Source organism: Terrapene carolina, unplaced genomic scaffold (assembly GCF_002925995.2).
Source record: "Terrapene carolina triunguis isolate 2854851 unplaced genomic scaffold, T_m_triunguis-2.0 Scaffold714, whole genome shotgun sequence".
Lineage (NCBI taxonomy): Eukaryota > Metazoa > Chordata > Testudines > Emydidae > Terrapene > Terrapene triunguis.
This window is the reverse complement of record NW_020665065.1, coordinates 3,873,840-3,897,173: the sequence shown is the minus strand read 5'-3', so window position 1 is coordinate 3,897,173 and position 23,334 is coordinate 3,873,840. Positions and strand designations below refer to the sequence as shown.

The 23,334-nt window shown below is 41.6% G+C and overlaps 1 protein-coding gene across 1 annotated transcript in view; it reads left to right on the top strand.

Annotated features, from left to right (window-relative positions):
* Nucleotides 1-22,276, top strand: part of PRDM16 (PR/SET domain 16) — a 69,361-nt gene extending 47,085 nt beyond the window's left edge. Inside the window, exons 9-14 of the mRNA XM_029913527.1 lie at nucleotides 1,303-1,472; nucleotides 2,659-2,736; nucleotides 10,152-10,321; nucleotides 11,469-11,643; nucleotides 14,518-14,748; nucleotides 19,547-22,276. Of these exons, the coding sequence (XP_029769387.1) occupies nucleotides 1,303-1,472; nucleotides 2,659-2,736; nucleotides 10,152-10,321; nucleotides 11,469-11,643; nucleotides 14,518-14,748; nucleotides 19,547-19,559 (837 nt within the window). The 3' untranslated portion in view covers nucleotides 19,560-22,276. The remainder of the gene's footprint in view (nucleotides 1-1,302; nucleotides 1,473-2,658; nucleotides 2,737-10,151; nucleotides 10,322-11,468; nucleotides 11,644-14,517; nucleotides 14,749-19,546) is intronic.
* The last annotated feature ends 1,058 nt before the right edge of the window (nucleotides 22,277-23,334 follow it).

Below are 23,334 nucleotides of genomic sequence, written 5' to 3'. Positions count from 1 at the left end.
ATTGTCGAATCAGCTTCCATAAATCCTAGAAATTACTGGTGATAAGGACCCGTTAGTATTGTGCATCCCTGCTCATGCACCTTCTTCATAGAGCAGTGACCATTGCGGGCTGGGAGGGCCCCGGAGCTTGGGCTGCGGCCTGTGCCCGAATGTCTACACTGCAATTAAACCACCCTTTAGCCCGAGCCCTGCAAGCCTGAGTCAGCTGGCACAGGCCAGTCACAGATGTCTAATTGCAGTGTAGACATACACTGTGTCATGCCACTGTGACTTTCTGAATCCTCCAACCCTGCATCCCCTCCCCGCACCTCCCCATTCTGTAGGTTTTTAAAACATGTAGTTTATGGCCTCTCTAAACCCTCACTCTCTCAACTGCAAGGAGCCCAGAATATTTTGGCTGGAATTCTCTTCCACTCCAGGAAATGGGCCCATATCACACCCACCCCTTCATCGCCTTTACTGGCTTCCTAGCCTTCTTTGTGTCTAATTAAAACATTGCCCTCTTAGCTTTCAAAACTCTCTGGGGGACTCACCCCATCCTAGCTCTGACCTCACATCCACCTACTCCCTGTCTGCTCTCTTCACTCCTCCAAGCTCAGCCTCGTCTCTGTCCCTTCTCCATGGCTGGCAATCACTCCTTCACTTGTTCTCTTTCCCCCTCCATACATCTAGAATTCTCCTGCCTCCTCCCTGTGAGCCACTTCCAGTCTGAAACCTTCCTTTCCTCTTCACGCGGGGGTTGTCTGTCTCTCCCTCTCCCTCTGAAGTCCTTGGTGAGACTGTAAATGTAGTGGATGCTCTGTTAAAAACGAAATGCTGTATGCTACATTCCCAGCCTGTGTTTGTTTTGTGTTTGAGGGAAGTGTTTGCTCTACAACTTGTGCATTCAACACTTTTATCTAGTTTCACCGCCACGGCCCTGAGCCTCATTTAGATAGGGGGAGAGAGAAGCCAAGTGCGTTCTGAGGTTGTTATTAATGCCAAAAGTCAACATATGGGCATAGCAGACGATAGAAATGTGCCTGATACAGCTTCTAAATTCTGATGCTTATTGCACACCCAAGCTTGGCTTTATCAGCTGAATCTTCGGCTGATTTCTCAGAGCCTGGTTAATTATTTCCAAGGGCATTGATTGGGTTTAAGTGAATCTATTTTACTCTGTTGAGCTGGCTTCTGAGGGTGTGAGCTAGAGCCTGCAGTAGCCTCGGAAACACACAGTACAGCTGAGAAACATGTTCTGTGCCTCCGGCGTTCTTCTTTCAGTGGCTTTTAATAACACGACTTCTCTACTTGTACAAACAGATGTCAGCCATAGAAACTATGACGGAGAAACTGGAGAGTTTTGCGGCCATGAAAGCAGACACCAGCACATCCCTGCAGCCCCTCCCACATCACTCCTTCAACTTCCGGTCCCCGCCCCCTACGCTGTCAGACCCCATCCTGCGCAAGGGCAAGGAGCGCTATACCTGCAGGTAAAGGACAGGCACTGCCAGTAGAACTAACCCGAGATGCTCCGTTTGGGAGTTTGGTTCCATACTTGTTAAGGCAACATCCAATACAGACATGTTATAGGGCACGTGGAGAAAAGATACACAGAGCAGAATCTGAGAGGAGGATTCTGGTGACACATTAATTCTAAAACTGTTTGTTTTTGTTTGAAGAAAATTCAGCATCCTCCTTTTACCTATAACCTTAATCTAGCAATTCTCAGGCCAAAGAGAATTTTCTAAAGCAAATTTATTTGTGGGGGAAGGACGGCTAAAATAAGGCTTTATAATGCAAGCTCATTGTAGCCTCAACAATCCGAAACTTTGCCACTTAAAATGATATTTTATGCAGCAATATGTCAAATGTAGGCATAGTCACAAAAATATTTCTGGATCCATTCCATCTGCAAAACCCCATATCTGAGCATGCATACTGAGTAATAATAATCTGCGTCTACACACCCATATTTTTATGTGCAATTACCAATTCTCATTGCATTTTTGGGAGGGTGGATGCATCCATTTTGTCCACAATTGACATCTAGTCTTTAGTCCGAGATTTTACTTAGGTATTCAGAAATCCCGGGATTCTATTATTCCTCATGTAAATCCATGCTGGTTCATGTTCCCCACATGGAAACATTAACTGTCAGGTTTTGCAGTGGCAGAATTTTAAAGCTTTATTTGTTGTTATCATGGTGCATTCTCTGTGTGTAAATATATCCACTCCTCCTTTTGTGTTTATTGTGAAATCCAGTTCCCTTTCTTATTTTCCTGCTTTCTGGTCTCTTACCACTTCCTAAAGCTGAACCACCTGGTTTGAAGCAGATGGTCGCACCTGCAGTAGTTCTTCCAGACAATGGTAATTTATAGTCATGTAATGATGGGTATTTGATCCTGCTTTCCTGTTCATTCTCAGCATTTGAGCATAACCAATTGTCTTTTGCCCTTTTCCTTTTAGTTTGCATCTTAAATACAATTGATTGTACCAGCTTCTCCTGCACTTTAATAGTGTGTTGTTGCACAGGTCATTTGAGAAAGGATAATGTTCTCATTTGAGAATGTTACCAAAATAAGTGACAGAGAGGGATAGAGAATAGGGGGTTATGAAGTGGCCTTGTATTGCAGAGCAGTAAGGCACTCACGGTTACTTTGACTTTTGCCTTCCTAGGTACTGCGGTAAGATCTTCCCCCGGTCAGCGAATCTGACAAGGCATCTTCGGACACACACAGGAGAACAACCCTACAGGTGATACTCTTGCCCAGACAATATCCCTTCTCTTCATGTTGAGAGCCTGGTTCACCACTATGCCATTCCATTGATTTCAATAACGTTAGCCCTGCACAATACTGTAGTAACGTTGTATTACACATAGTGATTAACTCTCTCATTAACCATTCACTTCAATGAAAGCTGAAGACTGTCTCCAACGGTTTTGTAGGGGGTCTTGGTGAGCTAGCTGTTGGGTTTAGCCAGATTAGTTTTCTTTTAATGTTTGCCACAGATGCCTTGAATAACAGATTATTGAGCCTTTCTTGTATATCTTGTTTGAAATCTAAATAAGTACATAAATATGAACTTAGTCAGTTTGAAAGTATTGGTTATCATAAGCAAAGCGCCTGATTTTCACACTTCAGCCTGCACTTGTGTGTGCACAAAATGGCACATGTGCAAACCCACACACACCCTTTTTATACCTGTTTGCCCCGGCACATTCAAGGGCTAGAAACTTTGTACACAAAATCCACTTGGTGCAAATGTTTGAAAATTTAGTAGAGCTAATTGGAAAATTTATATTTTTCACTGAAAAATGATGGTGGGAAAATTTGCCAAACTTTTTTTCCTTTCAATTTTCCAATTAGTTTTATTGGTTGCTCACAAAAATTTAGAAAAAAAATGTTTGTAGGCATATGTACATGCAAAACTGAGCTCACACAAGCGAAGGACAAGTTGTGTCCTCACCAAGGTTTATCATAATATTTATCAGAATTCTCAGAACAAGCCTTGGTTACTGTTATTGAGGCTTATCATTAATATCAACAATTCAGGTAACTTTCATTGTTGTGATGGTGGGTTAGTAATTAATACCAAGGGGTATCTCTATGCTAACTACAGAGACCTGTGATGTTGACCATATAAAGGCAAACATAAACAATTTTAGGAACAGCAAAAGGCCATCTGGTCAAACATACTGGACATTTTTGGTGGTTTAGCTTAACTTAATGAAGTCACTTTTCCCCCTTATTTAAACCTTTCCAGAAGAGTTAAATTTTGATTGTAAGCATTAAATAAAGAATTATTTGTAAGGCCTCTCTAAAATGGTATATATTTTGTAACCACTCACTATTCTTCTAATTCTTCAATTTCATTATTTGATACGAAGTGAATGAATACTGATATTCACTCCGCACCCTTGTTTCACCAAAATGCACCCTCCCGGTTACGCACAGATTGTGAGTCCAGTTTTCTTCCAAAAAAGGAGACATGCAACCTAACAAAGGTTAGGAAAATAAAGATTTATTTGATCTGGTCTTCTCCCAGAAAATGAGCTCTGTGTGTGTTTTTTTGTAATAGAGGTTTGACTTCTGGACAATGTTGCATTGGAATAGTACTCCTGAGAGTTAGTGCTATGTTTACAGAAGACTTTAATTATCATTGATTTTCTTTTGCTCTCTGAGAACTGCGATTTCCAACTTTAGCAACAATAATTGTTTTGAAAGCTTTTTTAGCAAACATTGACTTTGTCTGGGTAAAGGGACCTGGCTGATTCTCAGGATTTTTTTGTTCTTGTTGTTGCAACTTTTCTTTTGACTCTTTAAGCAGTTCCCGTGTTCACGCTTGTAATTTGGAAGATTATTCAAACTCACATGTGCACAAACATGAACAAAACCACCTACATGAAACACAGACCCAGAGATACAAATGTACATGCCTGAATACAGAAGCAGTATTGTTAGAGCAGGAATTAGCAAACTGGGAGACGTAGGTTCTGTTACTGACTGCCACTGATAAACTGTCTCACCTTTGGCAAGTCACTTTACCTGTGTGTGTCTTAGTTTCCCCATCTGTAAACTGGAAAAAATACATTACATTATGGGGGTTAATTAACTAAAGTTTGTACAATGTTTTGAAAATTTAAAGTGCTACTTATTTTGTTACTGAGCCACACTCACTAGTGTACTATACATAAGTATTTAAAAGCAAAATGGTTAAAGATGATTTGACTGTATCATGACGTGTGCACATCTTTGTGATACAGTGGATTTAGGAGGCATTCTTTCCTATTTACAGTTCTTTTCCCCCATCTGGTCTAAAATTCAACAGTATGTTTCAGAACTCAAGAATAAAACAAAGCAATCAAACTTAACTATTTCAATTTCCTTCAGAGGAGGACAAAATAAGTTTGGCTTGTTGTGAAATAATGTCAGATTTCTCTGGCTACTCAGGTAGTAAAAAAACAGGACTCTGTCATCCTTCTCCATGAACTGCAAAGCAAGATTCAGAAGAAGCAGGTTTTTTTAATGACCCTCTTACTGTTTAAAACGCAGAAATACAAGGGTGTTTTGTGGGGGCTTTCCCCCTCCTGCTTTGAAACTACATAAAACCAGAATCAAGAACAAGCAAAGGCCATTTGGTTCAACAAGGCTTATTCCCTCCTTCAAAAGTCCATTCCCTCCAGGATGCCATCTAATTGATTCTTGAATTACACCCAATCCTGGAGCCTTAGCAACCTTGCCTGTTACGCTGTTCCCTAGATCTGTGATTCTTTCTATAAAGATGTGCTTCCTGACGTCTGTTTTGAATTTGTTTTTCTTTAATTTCCTTTTCGGCCCCCATGTCCTGTTGTCTGCACTAAGTTGAAACTAACAACTACAGCTGACATTTACCATGTCATTTAAGATTGCACATAGTTCAATAAAAATCTCTTCTTTCTTGTTTTCTGTTAAAGATCCTGGGCTAAATGCATCCCTGGTGAAACTCCACTCAAGACTAGGAGGTTACATAGGGAAGGAATATGGACCCATATGTTTAAGGGCTTTTACTGTCTTTACAGCTCATGTTATTGAGTCTTCAAATAAATGTAAAGTTTTGCAAATGGAATCATATTACTTATAGTGTAGTAAGAACAAGGCACCATAATATTCTAGTTGTGATTTAATCAGAGTATCTTAGTTCTATGGTGACTAGCTCCATTACACAATGTTATACATCAGTGTTCTAGCTGCCTGTTGCTCTCCAACTGGCTTTTTAAACCCTGTCTCTGTAGTCCTTGAGGTCTTAAAGGTTGTCCACTATTTCTCTGAGATCTTTCTCAAAGTTCCCCAGCTCTGGCTCATTGCTATCCATCATTTGTTCCTGCTTATTATTTTTGAGCCTGCCGGTGTATTATTTTAAATTGTTCAGCAATAAATTTCACTGGCAATTTGTCAGTGAGTTTACAAACCAACTGCAACTCCTTTTGTGTTCTACTTTCCTTCAGCCTCTGCATTTACCTCTTCCCTAAATTTAAAGTTGGTCTCTCTGCCGAGGTAATTTATTTAGATTAAAACCAGCAGAAATCCAAGTTCTGGCCCCTCTGGGACCACATTTAATACAGTACGTCTCCCTCGTCCCCGCACTCACAGACATTAGAAATACCTCCCTTCACATGTCCCTCTGTTTTCTGTTTTTTTAACAAGCTCTTTATCCATTCTCCATATCCTACCCTGGATCCCCATAGCTCATAGTTAAAGCAAGGGCCTGTCAAGCAAAACTTTTCAAAGGCTTCCTGAACATCTAAATAAACTGACAAACATGGGGCCAAATCCTCCTTGCCTTACTCATGCATACTCCCTTTGAAGTCCCTGGAACTGCTCATGTGAGTAATGTGAGCCGGACGTGGCAAGTAGACCTACAATAGTAGCAGCAGCAGTAAACAATTATATTACGGTAGCAGTCAGAGGCCCCAGTGAGGACTGAAGCCCTATTGTGTCAGGCACTGTACAAACACAGATAAGAGGCAGTCACTACCCCAAGTGGCATACAGTCTAAAAGACACAAAGCAGACAGAGGGGATTGGGATATAACATACGAGCAATTGGCACCACTTGGGGGATTATATGTTTGGCTGGGGTTTAATTTTTTAACTGGGGGTAGAGGTAGGGTGAGGAATGGTAGAGTCAGTAAGGGTAAGGGAGTAGGGAAAGGAAGGCCAGGGAAGGAGTCCTCACCAATCTAGTCACGCTCAGCAGGAAGGGTGATGTGGGCAGCATGGTAAAGGGGAGCCCTAAAGAGGGATTTGAGGGAGGATGAGGAATAGGCTGCATGGGTTTTTATCAAGGAGTATTTCCCATGCACAAGACACTGACTGGTGGACGGAGAAGGCTGGTGACACTGCCGGAGTGAAGGAGGAGATGCTAATGAGAGGTTATTAGAGCGAAGTGGGGCAGGGCTCAGTAGTGAAGAGCCTTGAATGCAAAGACAAGAAGCTTGTGTTTGGTGTGGAGGTGATGGAGTAGCTGGTTAAGGGCTACTGGGAGCGCTGTGGCCAGAGCAGTGGTAGTCCGAGCGTGTGGCTGGAGCAATAGCCACAAGGCTAGTCTTACCAGCATTTGGAGCGGATCTTAGGGGGCAAGTTCGCAGAAGTCAAGGCTAGAGAGGTAGAAGCTTCTACATTCAAGAAGCTAAATGACCTGTGTCCATTTCTAGAGATCTGTGTCATCTACAGCATCCCTGTCCCCTTCCTTTTTATATTGCCAGAAGCCTGAAGCCAGGGTAAGGGTTGATGTACCCTTGGAGAGCAACAGGCAGCTAGAACACCGATGTATAACATTGTGTAATGGAGCTAGTCATCATAGAACTAAGATACTCTGATTAAATCACAACTAGAATATTATGGTGCCTTGTTCTTACTACAAATCAAAACAGGAGCCATCTTGGGGTGTTACTTTCCTGCACTCCTGCCTGTGTGATCTGTGGTCATACCCCTTATGGGACTGCCAGAGCTATAGTGTGTGTGCCCCTCCCCTCTCCCAAACACTCACACCCACGGACAGCTTCCCTTGGAACCCTTGATTTGTCAGAGCTTGTGAATTCCTGAGAATTTCTTGATTGTTTTACAGCACACACATTGTTTGAACTCATTTCTCAGTGCGACGGCCTGCAGTTGTCCACTCAGCTAATAGGGAGCTTCTTGGATTGGCTTAACATGCTTTTGGGTTGGTTTAATTGGGAGGTTCCTGCCTATTTTAGCATCACCTTTGTTTATTTACTGTGTATTTAGCTCTGTGTGGAGGTGTGTATATACAAAAATATGACATTATAGACTATCAGGGCTGGAAGGGACCTCAGGAGGTCATCTAGTCCAACCCCCTGCTCAAAGCAGGACCAATCCCCAACTAAATCCCCAAATGGCCCTCTCAAGGATTAAACTCACAACCCTGGGTTTAGTAGGCCAATGCTCAAACCACTGAGCTATCCCTCCCCCACCACTTTGATGAGTCAAAGTGTATACTTTCTTTCATTGTCCTGTATGATGTTCTTACTATAGTTCAAAAGACTAGAAAACAAAGAGGAGGAATCGGTAGCCAGGTGTCTATGGAATAATCGGGACATTTTGTTATCTGGACATTTTAATCTTGATGACCAGAAGTGATGGGCAGCCTCATCTTCGGGTGGCCTCAGTAGAAGCTGCAAATGCTCAACATATCTGAAAATCAGACCCTTCAATTTTGGGGAGGGAAAGGGAGCTGTACAAAACTTGTGCATGTTTAGTCATCAGTATATAAAATGATTTCTTTGGCTTTTTGGTGCCAACAAAAGCAAACGTCCAAAGAGGCATCATGCTCTGTTTTCATCGATGTTTCAGTTTGCATTTTGTAAGAGTTGAGTTAAAAAAGAAATGTATTTGGAAAAGAATTTTGGAGAAAGGCAGTTTGAAAAAAATGTGATAAAGCAAAAGACTGTGTGTGCTTCCTAGTGTATTGAGGATGAAGTTACATTATATCTAATGTCTTGATCCTTATTTGTGATTTAACGGTAGGGAACACAGTAGTGGATGTGGAATCCATAAATATTGTGGGGAGAGTTTAATATATATATATCTCTGTTATTTCCAACAATAATATGAATATATTTTTAGAGACCAAGTCACAAGGCTGTAGCACATCCAGAAGGGGTGTGTGTGCCACAATAGCGTAGATTTTTGACACTTCCACCCCTCCCTCATTTGAGTCTTTTATGTTTTTTTAAAAAAACAACAACATTACGTCTTAGTGATAGGCTGAATCTAGTTTCAGAGCTAAATGGTACAACAGAGTCCAATCCTGATGGTCTTCCTCACACCCAAGGACTCTCACTGAAGTAAATGGGACTAGGAACATTCATAAAATTAACAAGACTTGGCCAACAGCAGGGTTTAATGTTGTGTTCTGCGGGAAATGGGGTTAATGCGCTAAATTTTGCTCTTGTTTATGCCCGTATCTATCCAGAGCAACTCCCTTTAAAGTAAGTATAGTTACTCAGGATTTATGCTGGTATGAGTGCATTGGTCCAGAAAGTTTAAACGATTTGCAGAAGTCCACAGAGGAGAAATAATTCCACTGTTATTGTGGATTGTGGTGATGGGACTCGGGGGGAAAAGAGACTTGATGAGTATTAACTTACTGAGATTCAGACTGATATAAAAAGGACTTAATGTTTGAAATCTTCAATATTGAAACCCTTCCTTGTGGCTCAAAGCTGCCCTCTTCAGTAAGTTAGGTACATTCTTGTTCCTCAATACAAGTGAGTGCAGAGGGTTTGGGCTCACGAGGGACCATTGCATTTGCAAAGGCCTGTATACTCCTACTTTGTTTCAAAGACACTGAATATAAAGTGTGTTGAGGGGACATAGTTTGGAAATGAGCTGCTGACACATCAACTGAGGGTTCTGCAGAGACTTATTTGAAAGGGAGACTCTTTCCCACTCACCTCTTTCTAAATGCTCTCTTCCCTGGCTCCTACCAACTACCTTCCCACCAATGGGTAGGTTTTCTCCACCTTTACAAATGCCATTTCTGGTTTGCATGATCATTTGCTAAATAAATCATGGTTTTATTTTTAGATTGCGTATACTCCTCAGGGCAGGGAGTGCATTTCCCTCTGTGACTGGAGATTATTTTGCAGATGCTGGGTACTACCACAATATAAATATTAATTAATTATTATTAATTATATGCTAATAGGCCTACACCTTGAGCATCTCTTTGTTCCTTCAGCCCTTTAGAAATTTCACAAAAAATCACTAGAGTCTATTTTATCTCCAAATGACTCTGTCACTTGTGAAGCTACAAGATAATGGGCTTTTCTTTCTCTTCCTTTCTATCTCCTTCTCCCCCTTCTTCTTTCTTTACAAAATAAGAAACCTGAGAGACATAAATTCTCCTTTCGTGTTGGTACATTTATATATGGAAAAGTAATTATTTACTTTTAAGTTCCTATTTGTTTGGACTGGCTAACCTCTTAATTAATCCTAACCCCTTCTTTCCGCATCTTGAATAATAATAATATCAGAATTGTCGGAGATGATTAATGCCCCATGCTTTCCAGGTCCTCAGTCAAGTAAAGATTTATAGAGCGATGTTTGATGGTAGGTTTTTTTCCCCCCTCGGTTGCACTCATTGGCATTTGCTTCTATTTTTCAGGTGTAAATACTGTGACAGGTCATTCAGCATTTCCTCTAACCTCCAGCGGCATGTTCGAAACATCCATAACAAGGAGAAGCCATTCAAATGTCACCTGTGTAACCGATGCTTTGGGCAGCAGACCAACTTGGACCGACACCTTAAGAAGCATGAACATGAGAATGTGCCAGGTAGGGGGTCAACACTGCTGTGTAACTCTGTTAGGGGCACTGGAGAGAGAAATCCCCAATTTAAGTCACTCTGGGTCACATGTGAGAATCTTCATGGAAATCTCCATTCTTGTATGTGAATATTACTGGGCAGCAAAAGAAAAATATTTATTTTAGATGTTTGCATTTCTAAAATTACAAAGAAGTGTGTGTGTGTGTGTGTGTGTGTGTGTGTGTGTGTGTCTCTCTCTCTCTCTCTCACACACAAACTTTTTTAAAGCTGAAATAATATATTTTAGATGCTCACATAACGGAAGCAGATAGATTTTTGCTTATGTGAAAAACAACTTAACAAGAAGGAACCTGTGTATTGAAACCCAAAATATGAACTTTCATCTGAGAAGAAATTTCTTGAAAAAGCTACAAGCAAATAGAAACAGACGTTTATAATGGATTCGTCTTCTCCAATGTTTTTATACCGTAAATGCCTGTAATGCTGAAATGTGTCTGTGACAGTACAAACTTGACATATTATTTAGACCTGCTAACTCCATAGTAACAGAGAGGAAGCATGGTCCAGTGCTTAGGGTTGGGATTTAGGAGACGTGGATTCAGTTTCTTGCTCTGCCCCATCCTGCTTGTTTAACCTTGGGCAAGTCACTTATTAAAGGTATTGAAGCCCCTTAAGAATTTTCAAACATGCCCTGGACATGTTTGAAAATCTCATTAGGTGCCTACTGCACCTTTTAAAATTCTGGCCCTTCATTTCTCCATGCCTCCGTTCCTGCATATGTCAAATGGGGACCATAACCCTGCCCTGCCTGCCCACAGTGCTGTGAGGATAAATTCATTAAAGCTTGCGAGGTGCTCAGATACTGCAGTAGTGGAGGCAGAGAAGAACCTAGGATAGACAGATAACAGTACTTAATGATATTTCCCGTCCCTGTACAGATACTAATTATGTCTCTCTGTGCACATTCACTTTTGGAAGATATCAGCTTTTTCTGCCAAGAGTTTTGTTTCCTGAAACTGTCTTTCAATGTAAATTCTTACCATGCAGTAAATGCTTTATTGTGCTAATTTTCCTCCTTGTTTTCTATTGAGAGCAGCGTTGGCAATACCTGATTCTTTCTCCTGGTTCTTCTCTTGTCCCTTGTCCCCTGTGCAGTGAGCCAGCACTCTGGAGTCATTACTAACCACCTTGGGACCAGTGCCTCCTCCCCAAACTCGGAGCCAGACAACCATGCACTTTTAGACGAGAAAGAGGACTCGTATTTCTCTGAAATCAGAAATTTTATTGCAAATAGCGAGATGAATCAAGCATCAACTTTAACAGATAAAAGGTAAACAAACAAAGCCACGCTAATGGACACTTCTTACCAGACTGTTCAAAGGCTGGCCAGCCATCTCCGTGTTCAGGGCTTGATTTCAAATAGTCTGAAAAGATCAGAGAAATAATGAGAATCCCGCAAGGCACTCAACTTAGACTCCTTATACAGAGCGTCTCAATTCTTTTTTGCTTGTGGCAGAAGTTACATAAGAACGGCCATACAGGATCAGACCAAACGTCCATCTAGCTCAGTAGCCTGTCTTCCGACAGTGACCAATGCCAGGTGCTTCAGAGGAAATGAACAGAACAGGTAACCATCAAGTGATCCATCAACCTTGCAGAAAAGACTTGGAAAGCTCTGTATAAGGAGTCTAAGTCTCTCAGGAGCCAAAGTCCCTGTCACAGAATGAGTGGTACAGCTCAGACTGGTGTGTAGCGTATGAGGAATGGAAGTGCTGTCTTTGGGAGCGAGTGTCAGGGGAGGACCCTCCCATGAGCACAGAATTCAGTGGGGAAGGGCACTACGGAGGAAGAAATCAGACACTCATCATAAGTCAAGAGGTTCACTTTTCAAAACTCAGCTGTGGTTTTAGAGTCTGGTCACTTGGCATCTCGGGCTCACTGCTGTGTTGGGTCCCCCTTCCCAAGTAGAGCTGGATGAATAACATCATTTTCAATTATCAGAGGGGTAGCCGTGTTAGTCTGGATCTGTAAAAAGCGACAAAGGGTCCTGTGGCACCTTATAGACTAACAGACGTATTGGAGCATAAGCTTTCGTGGGTGAATACCCACTGTGTCTGACGAAGTGGGTATTCACCCATGAAAGCTTATGCTCCAATACGTCTGTTAGTCTATAAGGTGCCACAGGACCCTTTGTCGCTTTTTACAGAACCAGACTAACACGGCTACCCCTCTGATACTTGACATCATTTTCAATTTAATGGCAATTTCAAAAAGTAAAAAAAAATTGTTTCAGATAGGACAGAAAATGAAAATTTTAGAATTTTCTGGCAAATTGAAAAGTTTAAAAAAATTGCTTTGGGTTGAATGAAACATTTCATTTTGGTTCTTCATTCTGTTGTTCTTTAACACTTTTGATATTTAAAGAAAAATTAAAAGAAATTTTTCAACAAAGTTGTTTCAAACAAAAAAAAAATTTGAAATGTTTCATTAGAAAAAATGTCCAATCATAATGTTTCATTTTTTTCAGATTATTTTTTCCTTATTTGGTGGGAGGGGGAAAGATCCCAAATCAACAATTAGCTGAATCTGACCAGAATTTCCAAAATGTTTAGATGTTGCCAAATGTTTATTTTTTCCTGAGGAAAAAAAAGTGTGGTCCAAAATGTTTTGCCCAGCTCTATTCCCATGGATCCCTTCGTTTTCTCCATCACTCGTGAACCCAGCCCTGGATATTCAGTTGCATTCATAAACAAAGAACAAATTGTGCTGATGCTGGATGATTACGCTGCATTCAGCGCTTAACTTACCAGCAGGCCAGCCTCGTGTTCATTGCCAATGCTACAATAGTGACAGCCCTTTAAACTTTACATGTGGAATGCAACACTTCACTTCACCCAGAATGCTTGTAAAAATGTGAAATTTAGACATGTTTTCCATTTCCTTCCCTACTCTGTTGCCTTCATCTCAGCCCTGAAAGCAAGATAAAGTAACCCCATCTCAGATACAGACTTCTCACCAGAGTTTTTGTTTAGATTGCACACGTGGAAATAAAACAGGGGGGGAAAGGTTCGCTGTATTTCCTGAGGGAAATTAGGAATCTTTCAACCTTGCCTGATGTAGACAAAAAAATAGACAAGAGGAGAACTCCTCCGCAGGCTGGTATAATTGATCCAGAGGGAGAATCAAATTTGGGCCTGTACCTTAAAGAAAATCGATCAAAATTCTCTAAAACAAACATGCTGATGATGTGTTTAGACTAAGTGACAAGATCCAGGGCTCGGAAAACATCTGAGTTTCCCCTTAATTTTTTAAACCTTATTTTGACTGAGTGATATTTAATCTACAGGGGAACCAAAAAGGACATTCTGTGTTGTACAAATGTCACTCCGTTCCAGGGCCAGTTGTAATTATGTTCCTGATGCTCTGTTGTTTTTACAAATAACCATTCAATGCTGATACCAAGTTTGAAAGCTTTTTTGTTTTGGTTTTAAAAAAAAAAAGCCAAAAATGTTTGAATGGGACCTCCATGTAATTAGTGTAACCTACATTCAACAAAAGCAACAGGACAATGATGTTCCTGATTTTAATATTAATTTGGTTGTGGAAAATTTCTGGGTGAAGAAGTTAAAGTTAAACTTCTATCATTCCATCTAGCAGCATCTCAGACTGTTCCAACTACACATTGTTACCAAATGGGATCTTGTTCTCTTAACCTGGTTTGTTTTATTTCCTGGCAGCTTACTTCCTCTCATGTCCATATGGGTATAACAAGGGGCAATGGGACAAAGGAAGATGTAGGTTGGTTGTTAGGGAAAGTTTGTAATGAAACCTATCCCAATGTGGAGCTTTGTCGCTAGGCGAGTGGTTATTTTGATACTATAAGCACAGAGAAAAACATGGCCCTTGGCCCATAGAAGTTACAGTCCAAAGGGTGAAGATACTTAAAACCAGACTGAACAAAATCTAGTTTTAAGAATGGACAATGTTTGACTCACTCCATTAGCTCTTAGACACTGTAGAGAACAATCTTGCATTGGTGAGGAAGCACAGATTAGTTCATCTAATAGGTATTTTCTGTCCCCAGCCATTCTGAACCATAAATAACAAATACATGGTTAAATGCCTGAATCTTGCACCAAAGTGGCAGTGCATTGCTGCTCACAGCTGACCTCTTGGTTCCTTCCCCGGTGCTCAAACATTCCAGGCCAGAAATCCAAGACATTGATAGCAACTCCCAGTGTCACGGGTTAGCAAATGAGAAAACAGAAGATGTGGATGAGGAGGAGGAAGAATTGGAGGAGGAAGATGACGACAGCCTGACAGGGAAGTCACAGGATGAAACAGTATCACCCACAACGGAGCCCCGAGGAACGTTTGAGGATGAGGAGGATGAAGAGCCCACATCCCTCACCATGAGCTTTGACCATACCCGAAGGTGAGTGGGGCCATTTCCTCTGGGAAGCAGAATGGGGTTAGATTTCTCACCCTGTGTCATTAGCAGGTCATGGGTGGTATCACTTTATTTTTCAAACCATGAATCATACCTCCAGTTTGCCCTAGGAACTTCATTTTCACCATGGTGGGGAGCACAAATAAATAAACGGAAATGCAAAAGTATAAAAAGACAGATACAGAAGGCCTGAAAAATGCACAGTGGGAAAGGTAAACAGCACATGAAAAAAACAGCCTCCTCAACGTATCATGAACTCTTCCACCTGACACAATGGCAATGTCTTGATTTTCAAAACCCTGGTCAGTGAAAAGAGAGCTGGTGCAAGGAAATCTAGAGAATGGCAGCTTTCCACTACCCCACCCATTTTATCTGCAGCAAAATGGCAGCATCCTCTTGTCTCAGGATGTAAGGCCCTGCATTCATTTCAGGTGAGATGGTACGGCTGGCCTTTGTGTGGGCAGAGTGGATGTGTCCCCAGGCCTTTGTTTGCTTTTTGTGCCCATCCGTGCAGTGCACCCTGGTTCGTAAACCATCAGAGGACATTTGCAAGTCCAAAAAGGACACTTCTGAAAGAGTTAATCGGTATTCTGTTTTACTCAGGTGCCCATCCAGATTGACAATACAAAGCACCCCAGTGGAAAGCTGTGTAAATGAAGCTAGGCAACTATCTGCCGCAGATGTAGTTTACAGAATGAGGTAGAGCATTAGCGTGAAGGCACCCTAGGATAACTGTACATTAGAAAGTGCAATAAAATATAGCAGTGTTTGATTGTAAAGATATAAACAATGGTGGGAAATGGAATCCACTCCTTCCGTTAGCTCTCTTACCCACTTGCCTTTCACAAAATCTGTTGCATTACATCCAGGAGCTGGCATGCCAAAGTTCATCCAAAGGGTGGTCCAGTAGATAGGGCAGGAAACCAGGCTACTATATGTCACTCTGCCATCGACTCACTATGCGCTCTAGCATTTAAGTCACTTTAAGCCTAAATGTTTGGGAAAAGTCTATTTTTGACTCTCAGTATTTTCAGAGGGGAGGAGCACCTGCAACTCCCACTGACTTCCATTGGGGTCGTTGGTGTTCAGGAAAATCAGGCCGTAGGTATCTAAAGTTGGTTCAAAACATCGGGCACTTAACATTAAAGTCCACTATTGAAATCATAGATCTTAGCCTCTCTTGTGCCACAGGTTTCTATCCACTAATGATGCTTTGATATCTATGGATGAAAAGTGCTATGACATGCAAAGTATTATTCTATTCAAAGGGTTTTTTTCAGTGTGTCAGCGCTTTCCAATTAAGCCTATTGTAACCCCTGGGGAATATGGTGCAGTGGCTCTATTCCCCCAACTTTCAGGAATAGCTAGTAATCAGGCATCTCTGAATAGGAGACCAGAATGAAAACGGTAACCACACCGAACCACAGAACATATGGTAGCACTAATGCTTGAGATGTATGTGCATAACCATGCATTCCACTTTTTCTTTGCTCCTTGCATCATGTGCATTTTTTTGTCCACCTGTCTGTCTCTTCATGCATGTGGCTTGTGAGAACCCCATGGTATGTGCATGCAGGCACTGACTTAGCAACACACACATTGGTTAGACTGTAAACGGTGAGATAAGCTAACAACAGGTCAACCCCTTCCCCTGGTCATTGGTACAGGTGTATTGAGGAGGAAGAAGCCGGCTTGTTAGATTTGGAGCAGATGCCGAATTTTGGGAAGGGGCTGGATCTTCGCAAAGCAGCCGAGGAAGCATTTGAAGTTAAAGATGTGTTTAATTCCACCTTAGACTCTGAGACAATAAAACAGACTCTGTACAGGCAGGCTAAAAACCAGGTAGGTATATGACAGAACATTTTACCGAGCTTACCTCCAGCATTTAGCATGGGATTATCAAACAGCTGGGTTCCTTTAGCCAGGTCTGTGTTCTGTCCATGCTGAACTGGAATTCTGATGGTGAAGACTAACTTGTAAATCACATCTGTTTGCTACCATGTTGCAGTCCAGGAGAAATAGGAGTGGGGAGGGAATTCTTAACTCAAGTTTTATATAATCAGTTCCACGTACCATTATAACCTTGTGGAGTGAGTGCAGGTTTAGAGCTATATAGTGATGTAGGTTCATCTATCTATATCTGTCTATAGAAATGTATATAGAAATATGATAATGCAATAGTTACAAACTTTGGGCCAAATCCTCAGCTGGTATATATTGGTTTCACTGGAATAATGACAATTTACACCAGTTGAGCATCTGGCCCTTTGAAACAGCAGTAAAATATAACAGGATTTAATAATAAAAACATAAAATCTAATTCAGAATGATAGTTTCTAGACTTGCTTGGAGAACTGCATCATCTTAAGCAAATTTAGAAAATGCCACTGTTTTGTGCATTAAGCTTTAAACCTAACGCGCCTTTAAAATAAAATCCCCCCTTCTTATCAAAAGACATACCAGTTCAGGCACAGCAAAAGCTGATGCAGGCCTTCTTCCAAAACTCGAAACAAAATCCTGAAATTTGAAAGAACTTGGAAATTTTTTTTTTTTTTTTAATTAGCATGGCTCTGTGCTCGCTGGTTTTGCCATAAGCAGAAATGCCATGAGAGGCTCTGTTCTCATGAAGTTTGCATCCTGGTCCAAATAAAGCAGCAACAGATCTTATGAGGGAGCCGTTCTGTGAGATGTCCAGCCCCATTACCAGAACAAAGAGGAAACATTGAGACAAAATTCAGAGAAAGGGTCTGCAGAAAACCTGCAAACTTTTTGCCATCGACCATCTGTTCTTATCTGCTTAAAAGAGGCCACGTAGTTCAAATGCTTCTTTTAAGAATACTAGTGTAGGTTTGAGTATATTTACCTCTGCTTGGGGTTTTATTGGGGATGAGATCAGCTACTGTACTTGGAATCGTTCTGTCCTCTAAGCAACAGGAATACAATACAATTTATCTTAAAGACCACCCAAAGGTGCAACTAAATGCAGTTGCCTAATAGAGGTGGGTCTTTAATTAAAGGTCAAAGGGGATTGTGCTGGAAACCCTAAGGCTACTTTATAGTGACTGCTTAAGACTGGGGTCAGGAAGTTGGGGTGGGGGTTGCCTATTGGAAGCGTGGGTATTTTATACAGATTTGACTGCACTTAAGGGAGTATTTTGGCTATGAAGATAGCACTGCAGTTCTTTTCTAGTGAAAAAAAGAGCTCATTTATCCTTTCAACACAAGCCACTTGCATGCCTCTGTCTGTGTCCTTTTACTAATACGCTGAGTGTACTAACTATTTAGGCACAACTTGATTTTTCTTGACTGCAATGTTAGATCTGGCACATGATTTTTTTTTAAGTAATTTTGTAGTAAGTGAGATCTAAGACATGTTACATATTGTCAAATATGATATAACTTGGACAATTTAAAATTCTCTGCTCTGCATGTATTACTGCAGGCAATATGGTGGGAAAACAATATTTATCTGGTCAGACCAGCACAGAAATCTTACCTTTCTATCAGTTTTGGCTCACTGTCACTGTAGTATTGAAATGCACACATCCATGCAAACACCATAAAGCAGAATGCTCTACAGCACATACAGATGAGCATGAGATACAATGGTCAGATTGAGAACTGGATCTGAATTTGAGCTTCCTTTGGGGGAGGGGGAAGTTGTAATTGGAGTTTTGGGGCAGTTTTATTACTATTCTTTATTAAATTTGTGTTGCAGTAGTAGTTCCGGGTGCCATTGTGCTAAGCACTGTACAGACATATGCAGTAAAGCGAGCGTCCAATCTAGGGCCCCTATCCTGCAAAGATTTATACACGTACTTAACGTCACATACCGTGGGTAATTCCAGAGATTTTAACTCACAATGTGCAAAGTTCAGCACATGCATAAATCTTAGAAGGATCAGGACCCTGTTGTGACAAGATGCAAAAAATGGATGAGACAGACAAAAGTGGAGGCGGGAGAAGGGCTAGGTAGCAGCAAAGCAACCAAATTACTCTCCAGTAAGCAGTGGTCTCTGCTCAGTCATGGACTAGGCTTTGCCAGCTGGTAGTGCTGCAATAAACACACACAATTATACCACACTTACATTGCCAAACTGACACACACAGGCTCCAGCTCCCTCCAGACACAATGGAAATGCTCAGTGAATGAAATAACATGCCATGCGCAAGCTCATCTCCACGGAGTCACTCAGTCCCTTTTGTCCTGTATAGCTGAACCCCCAGTTACAATTCTCCTTTTATGAGTCAGCAATAACTTCTGAAGGCCAAAGTTTCACTGTCTTTCCCAGGTGCACCGCAAAGTTATCATGCCCAGGTGGGGGGGGGGGGGGGGGGGGGCGGGCGGGACCCCCTCACCAACGCACACTGTTCCATATGCACTTTTGAAAACTATGTGAAAAAAGGCAGCCAGAACTCCCTGGATATGTTCGGTGGGAAGAGTAATGTCCTCTAGGAGAGGGGTCTAGATGCAAGTGTCCGCATTTGTCATGAAGTGCAAGGTGCAAGGAAGGAAGTTAAGGGGTGTGTTTGAGATGCCCTTCCAAACCCACTGCGGCCTTGTAAAACTCTATGGCAAGGGCCACGTTTTTTTCCTCATGTGTGAACATAAGTATTGATTGGCAGGCGGGATCCCCAGCCCACACCAAAGTGACTGACACTGACTGTCCTGACTTTCTGGTATGTAAATAGTTAAATGACTCTCAACTTCATGTGGATTATTCCAGGACCCAGGAGTGTGTATTCACCCATTTCCCTTCCTCTGCTTCTTCCCCTCCTTTAGGCTTATGCAATGATGCTGTCCCTTTCTGAGAACGCTCCCCTTCACACTTCTTCCCAGAATTCTCTGGATGCTTGGTTGAACATGGCAGGAGCAGCCTCAGAGTCGGGGACCTTTAATCCCATCAACCATCTCTGACGGGTCGAGAAGGCACTGGTTCAGAGTCGGAGCGAGGAGGTGGTGGTGCTGTGACTGCCCTATCAGAAATTCTAGCACACAGAAGATGGATCAGAGGGCCTCAGGGAGTCGTCTGGGCTTTTGGCTGGGAGAATAAACCTGTCACATGTGACCTGCAATTCCCAGATTTGTATCTATCCACAGTCGTTCGTTTCTAATTTGTTAGAAAGAAACTCTCCAAACTGGATAGCCCTGAAGCAGCCCTAGGATTCCACCATCTCTAAGAATAGTGTAAACCATAAGTGAATTGCAATGGTGCAATCAAATACTGGCCCCTTTACAGTTACAAGACAATATAACTGAGCCAGCTGGTTTCTGCTTATAAACTAAAACTTGAAGTCATTCGACCCCTTGCCCCCCTCACACACCACATTCACTTCAGCTGAATAGCAGTCATAAGGGGGGGAAGAGATCTAGAGCTGATCCATCCCTGGTATCATTCTGAGATAGTCACCAGAGTTATACCAAGGAACGGTGAATTTGACCCATTTTACTTAACATAGCTCTTTGAAAGAGCGTGAAATTCTGCACCCCCCACAACAGCACTCATCTTTACACTGCAAAGTGTTGTTGTGAGTCTCTGTTGTGGGAAGCCACGCTCCCCGACATGCAATGTCCAAGCAGGGCTAGCTTCTGCCAAGAGCACAAATAATTGGTGCAGAAGGAGCATTGCTGGGGTTGCTCATACATGCACACAAATACATAGACAATGCCCCGGAAGCTCGACCCTAGAAATCTCCTGTGTAGTTTCTCTCCCAGAGGGTCTTTCAAATGCTCTCTTCAGTGTTGGGGAAGAACCCTCTGCCCTGTGCCCTTGTGTTGGTTTGCTGGTGGTTGCTTATGCCGAGTACCCTGCCATCATTTACCCCATAATTTTGATAATATGACTACAAAAAATCCTTGTTTTTAATAACTTTATGAGTGCAGCTCAGCTCCTCAAGCATATGGCTAAGGAAATGTATTTTCTCTCTGGATCTACAATTACTTGCAATTTTTTACGGATGATTTTAAATTGCTTTGAAGCCTCAGCTCTTTTGCTGACATAAAGCAGCCTCCAGAAATCCTGTGACATTAGTTTGTGCTATTTCTACATTGTAATAACAACCTGGTGTTCTAGCTGTGATTTTTATAGGTAAAGCTAAACCTGGACATAATTCTGAAAGGGGTCAGAAATATTATAAAGGATAACATTGGCTACTCTGACGACGTTTGTAATGTGTGTGCTGAGAAATGCCTAGATATGCTGTTACAGAATCAGGGTTGTCTGAAGGTAAGACAGGTGCATGCCACCAAGTGACTTCAAGTTGAATCAGGGGTGCCGCAAACTTGCCCATCTGAGTGCTGCATCAGCAACTCACCTAGGAGCCTCCAGATGCTGTAAGGACCCAATTCTGTACAAGCCTGACTCTAAGTTAGCAGGAGTTTTTCCACTGATTTCAATGGACTTTGGACCAGGCTCCAAACACTTAAAGCTGGGTGTACTACTTGTAGTAAGTGCTACACCTAGTAGTCAGTGGTTGCAGAGTTGGGTCAGTAGCTGACTTCAGAGAAACGTCTCACAGTGGTAAACACATCTACTAGTAAGTGTTTGCGAGATTGGGCCGCTAGTTTATATGTGCGGGAACAGACTGCAGCTGCTCTGCTGTTGAATATGAAAGAGGAGGTTCCAGCATGCAATGCTCCATCTGGAAGCAATTGCTCAGATTACAGTGGAGCATTGCATGCTGGGATTTGCAGCCCTGATGGGCCACACCTCATACTCCGGAGAAGGTCAGCTATGAGACCTCAGCTGGCCCCTGGGGCTGCACCTCCGTTTGCCACTGGGGTAGAGGGAATGAAAGGATAATTAGCAGCATCAAATAATTTTCCATAGTTCACCCAGGGAAAGACGACATCCCTCCTGCTAGTTTCTCCAAGTCACCATGTATATGTGCCGAAGGCTCTGAATCCAACAGTGATCTATACCCCCCCAGTTTCAAATGTTTGCACAAAGCTCTTGACTAGGTGTAGCCCAAGAACTGACAATGTCAAAAGAAACCAGTCTCTAAGAGTCAGATGGAACATTCCTTTCCCTGGCACGTCTGCCAATGCTAACATTACAGTACTTGCCATTCACTTGGGCTTTAAATTATTCCCATAGGGGCCAATTTAAAATAATAAAATAATTGTTTTTTTTTCCTAATGGAATTTACCTTAATCTGTATATAACTTGTAATTTTTTTTTCTAATTCTTTTCTTATTTTATTTCTTCCTTAACAGTATTTTTTGCATTGGATATCATTATTGTGAAGAAATAATGTTAATATAAGTATCTAGTGAAGGACCAAAATTGTGTAATTAAGGTTGTATGTTGTATGATTGATAACCAGGGAGTAGATTTTTTTATGTGCCAAATGACCCTAAATAATCCTATTCTTGCTGCCGATTTTCCCGACAATCATGTTTTGTTAAAGTTGAGTTTCAATTACATTTGCATGTAGGATGTGTTCTATTTATTTCTTTTATTGTTTGGAAAAAATATCACAACAAGAAAACAAAAACAAAACAAAAAACCCTTCCAACATGCCCTTAATAAAAAACAAAAGAAACAAACTAAAAAAAAAAGAGAGAGAGAAATAAAGCACCAAAAACTGTAAATAAAAACAACTGTGAAACTCCATATTGTAGCCAGGATGGCATGCAATGCAGATGTGCCATATTTTGCAGGGGAAATCAGTGCTTATTTTTATAAAGGAATGGAAACAAAATCCCATCAGTATAATTTTTGTTAACTATAAGCAATCTATGCCTTGTAAATACACCTCTACCCCGATATAACGCAACCCAATATAACACGAATTCGGATATAATGCGGTAAAACAGCGCTCCGGGGGGGCAGGGCTGCGCACTCTGGTGGATCAAAGCAAGTTCGATATAACGCGGTTTCACCTATAACGCGGGAAGATTTTTGGCTCCTGAGGACAGCATTATATCAGGGTAGAGGTGTACCTGAAATACAAATCTAGCAGTGTAGATGGGTAGCTGCAGGATAACACTGATTCAGTTGGCATTTGTAGCCATTTACAAAAGTAACTGGCATAATTACCAGAACTAAAAGGTTCTTCTAAAAATAAAATGGTATAGTACATAGCGAGGTTGTCAGCAATATTATATCACTAAAATATTCATTCTTTCGAGAAACCGACATACCCCCAAAGAACCTGCAAGGTGAAGTTTCATCCTACAAACATGCTTAATTTTAAAGTAAATCAATGGGACTATGTATGTTTTTGCAGGATTAAAGCTCAGAGGCCCACTCCTATCAACACTATCAATGATAGTGCTTACCACACACTACGCCCCACAGCAAGCACTTAAGCACATTCTTAGCCTTAAGCATAGGATCAAGTCCGTCCCTACTCAGTTAAAACAGGTAAGTCTGTGCTTTGAAGTCAATGGAGCTACTACATGCTTAAAGTTAAGCACATGCTAATGTCTCTTTCTGGATTGGAGCAAGAGTGCTCTGCACCTTGCAAGATCAAGCCCTAAGAGCAGGAGTAGGTGTTTGCAGAGTCCGATCCTAAGTTTCATCTGTAAGTAGCTGGCATGGGTTTGTGAAGAGGGGGTCAGCTTTG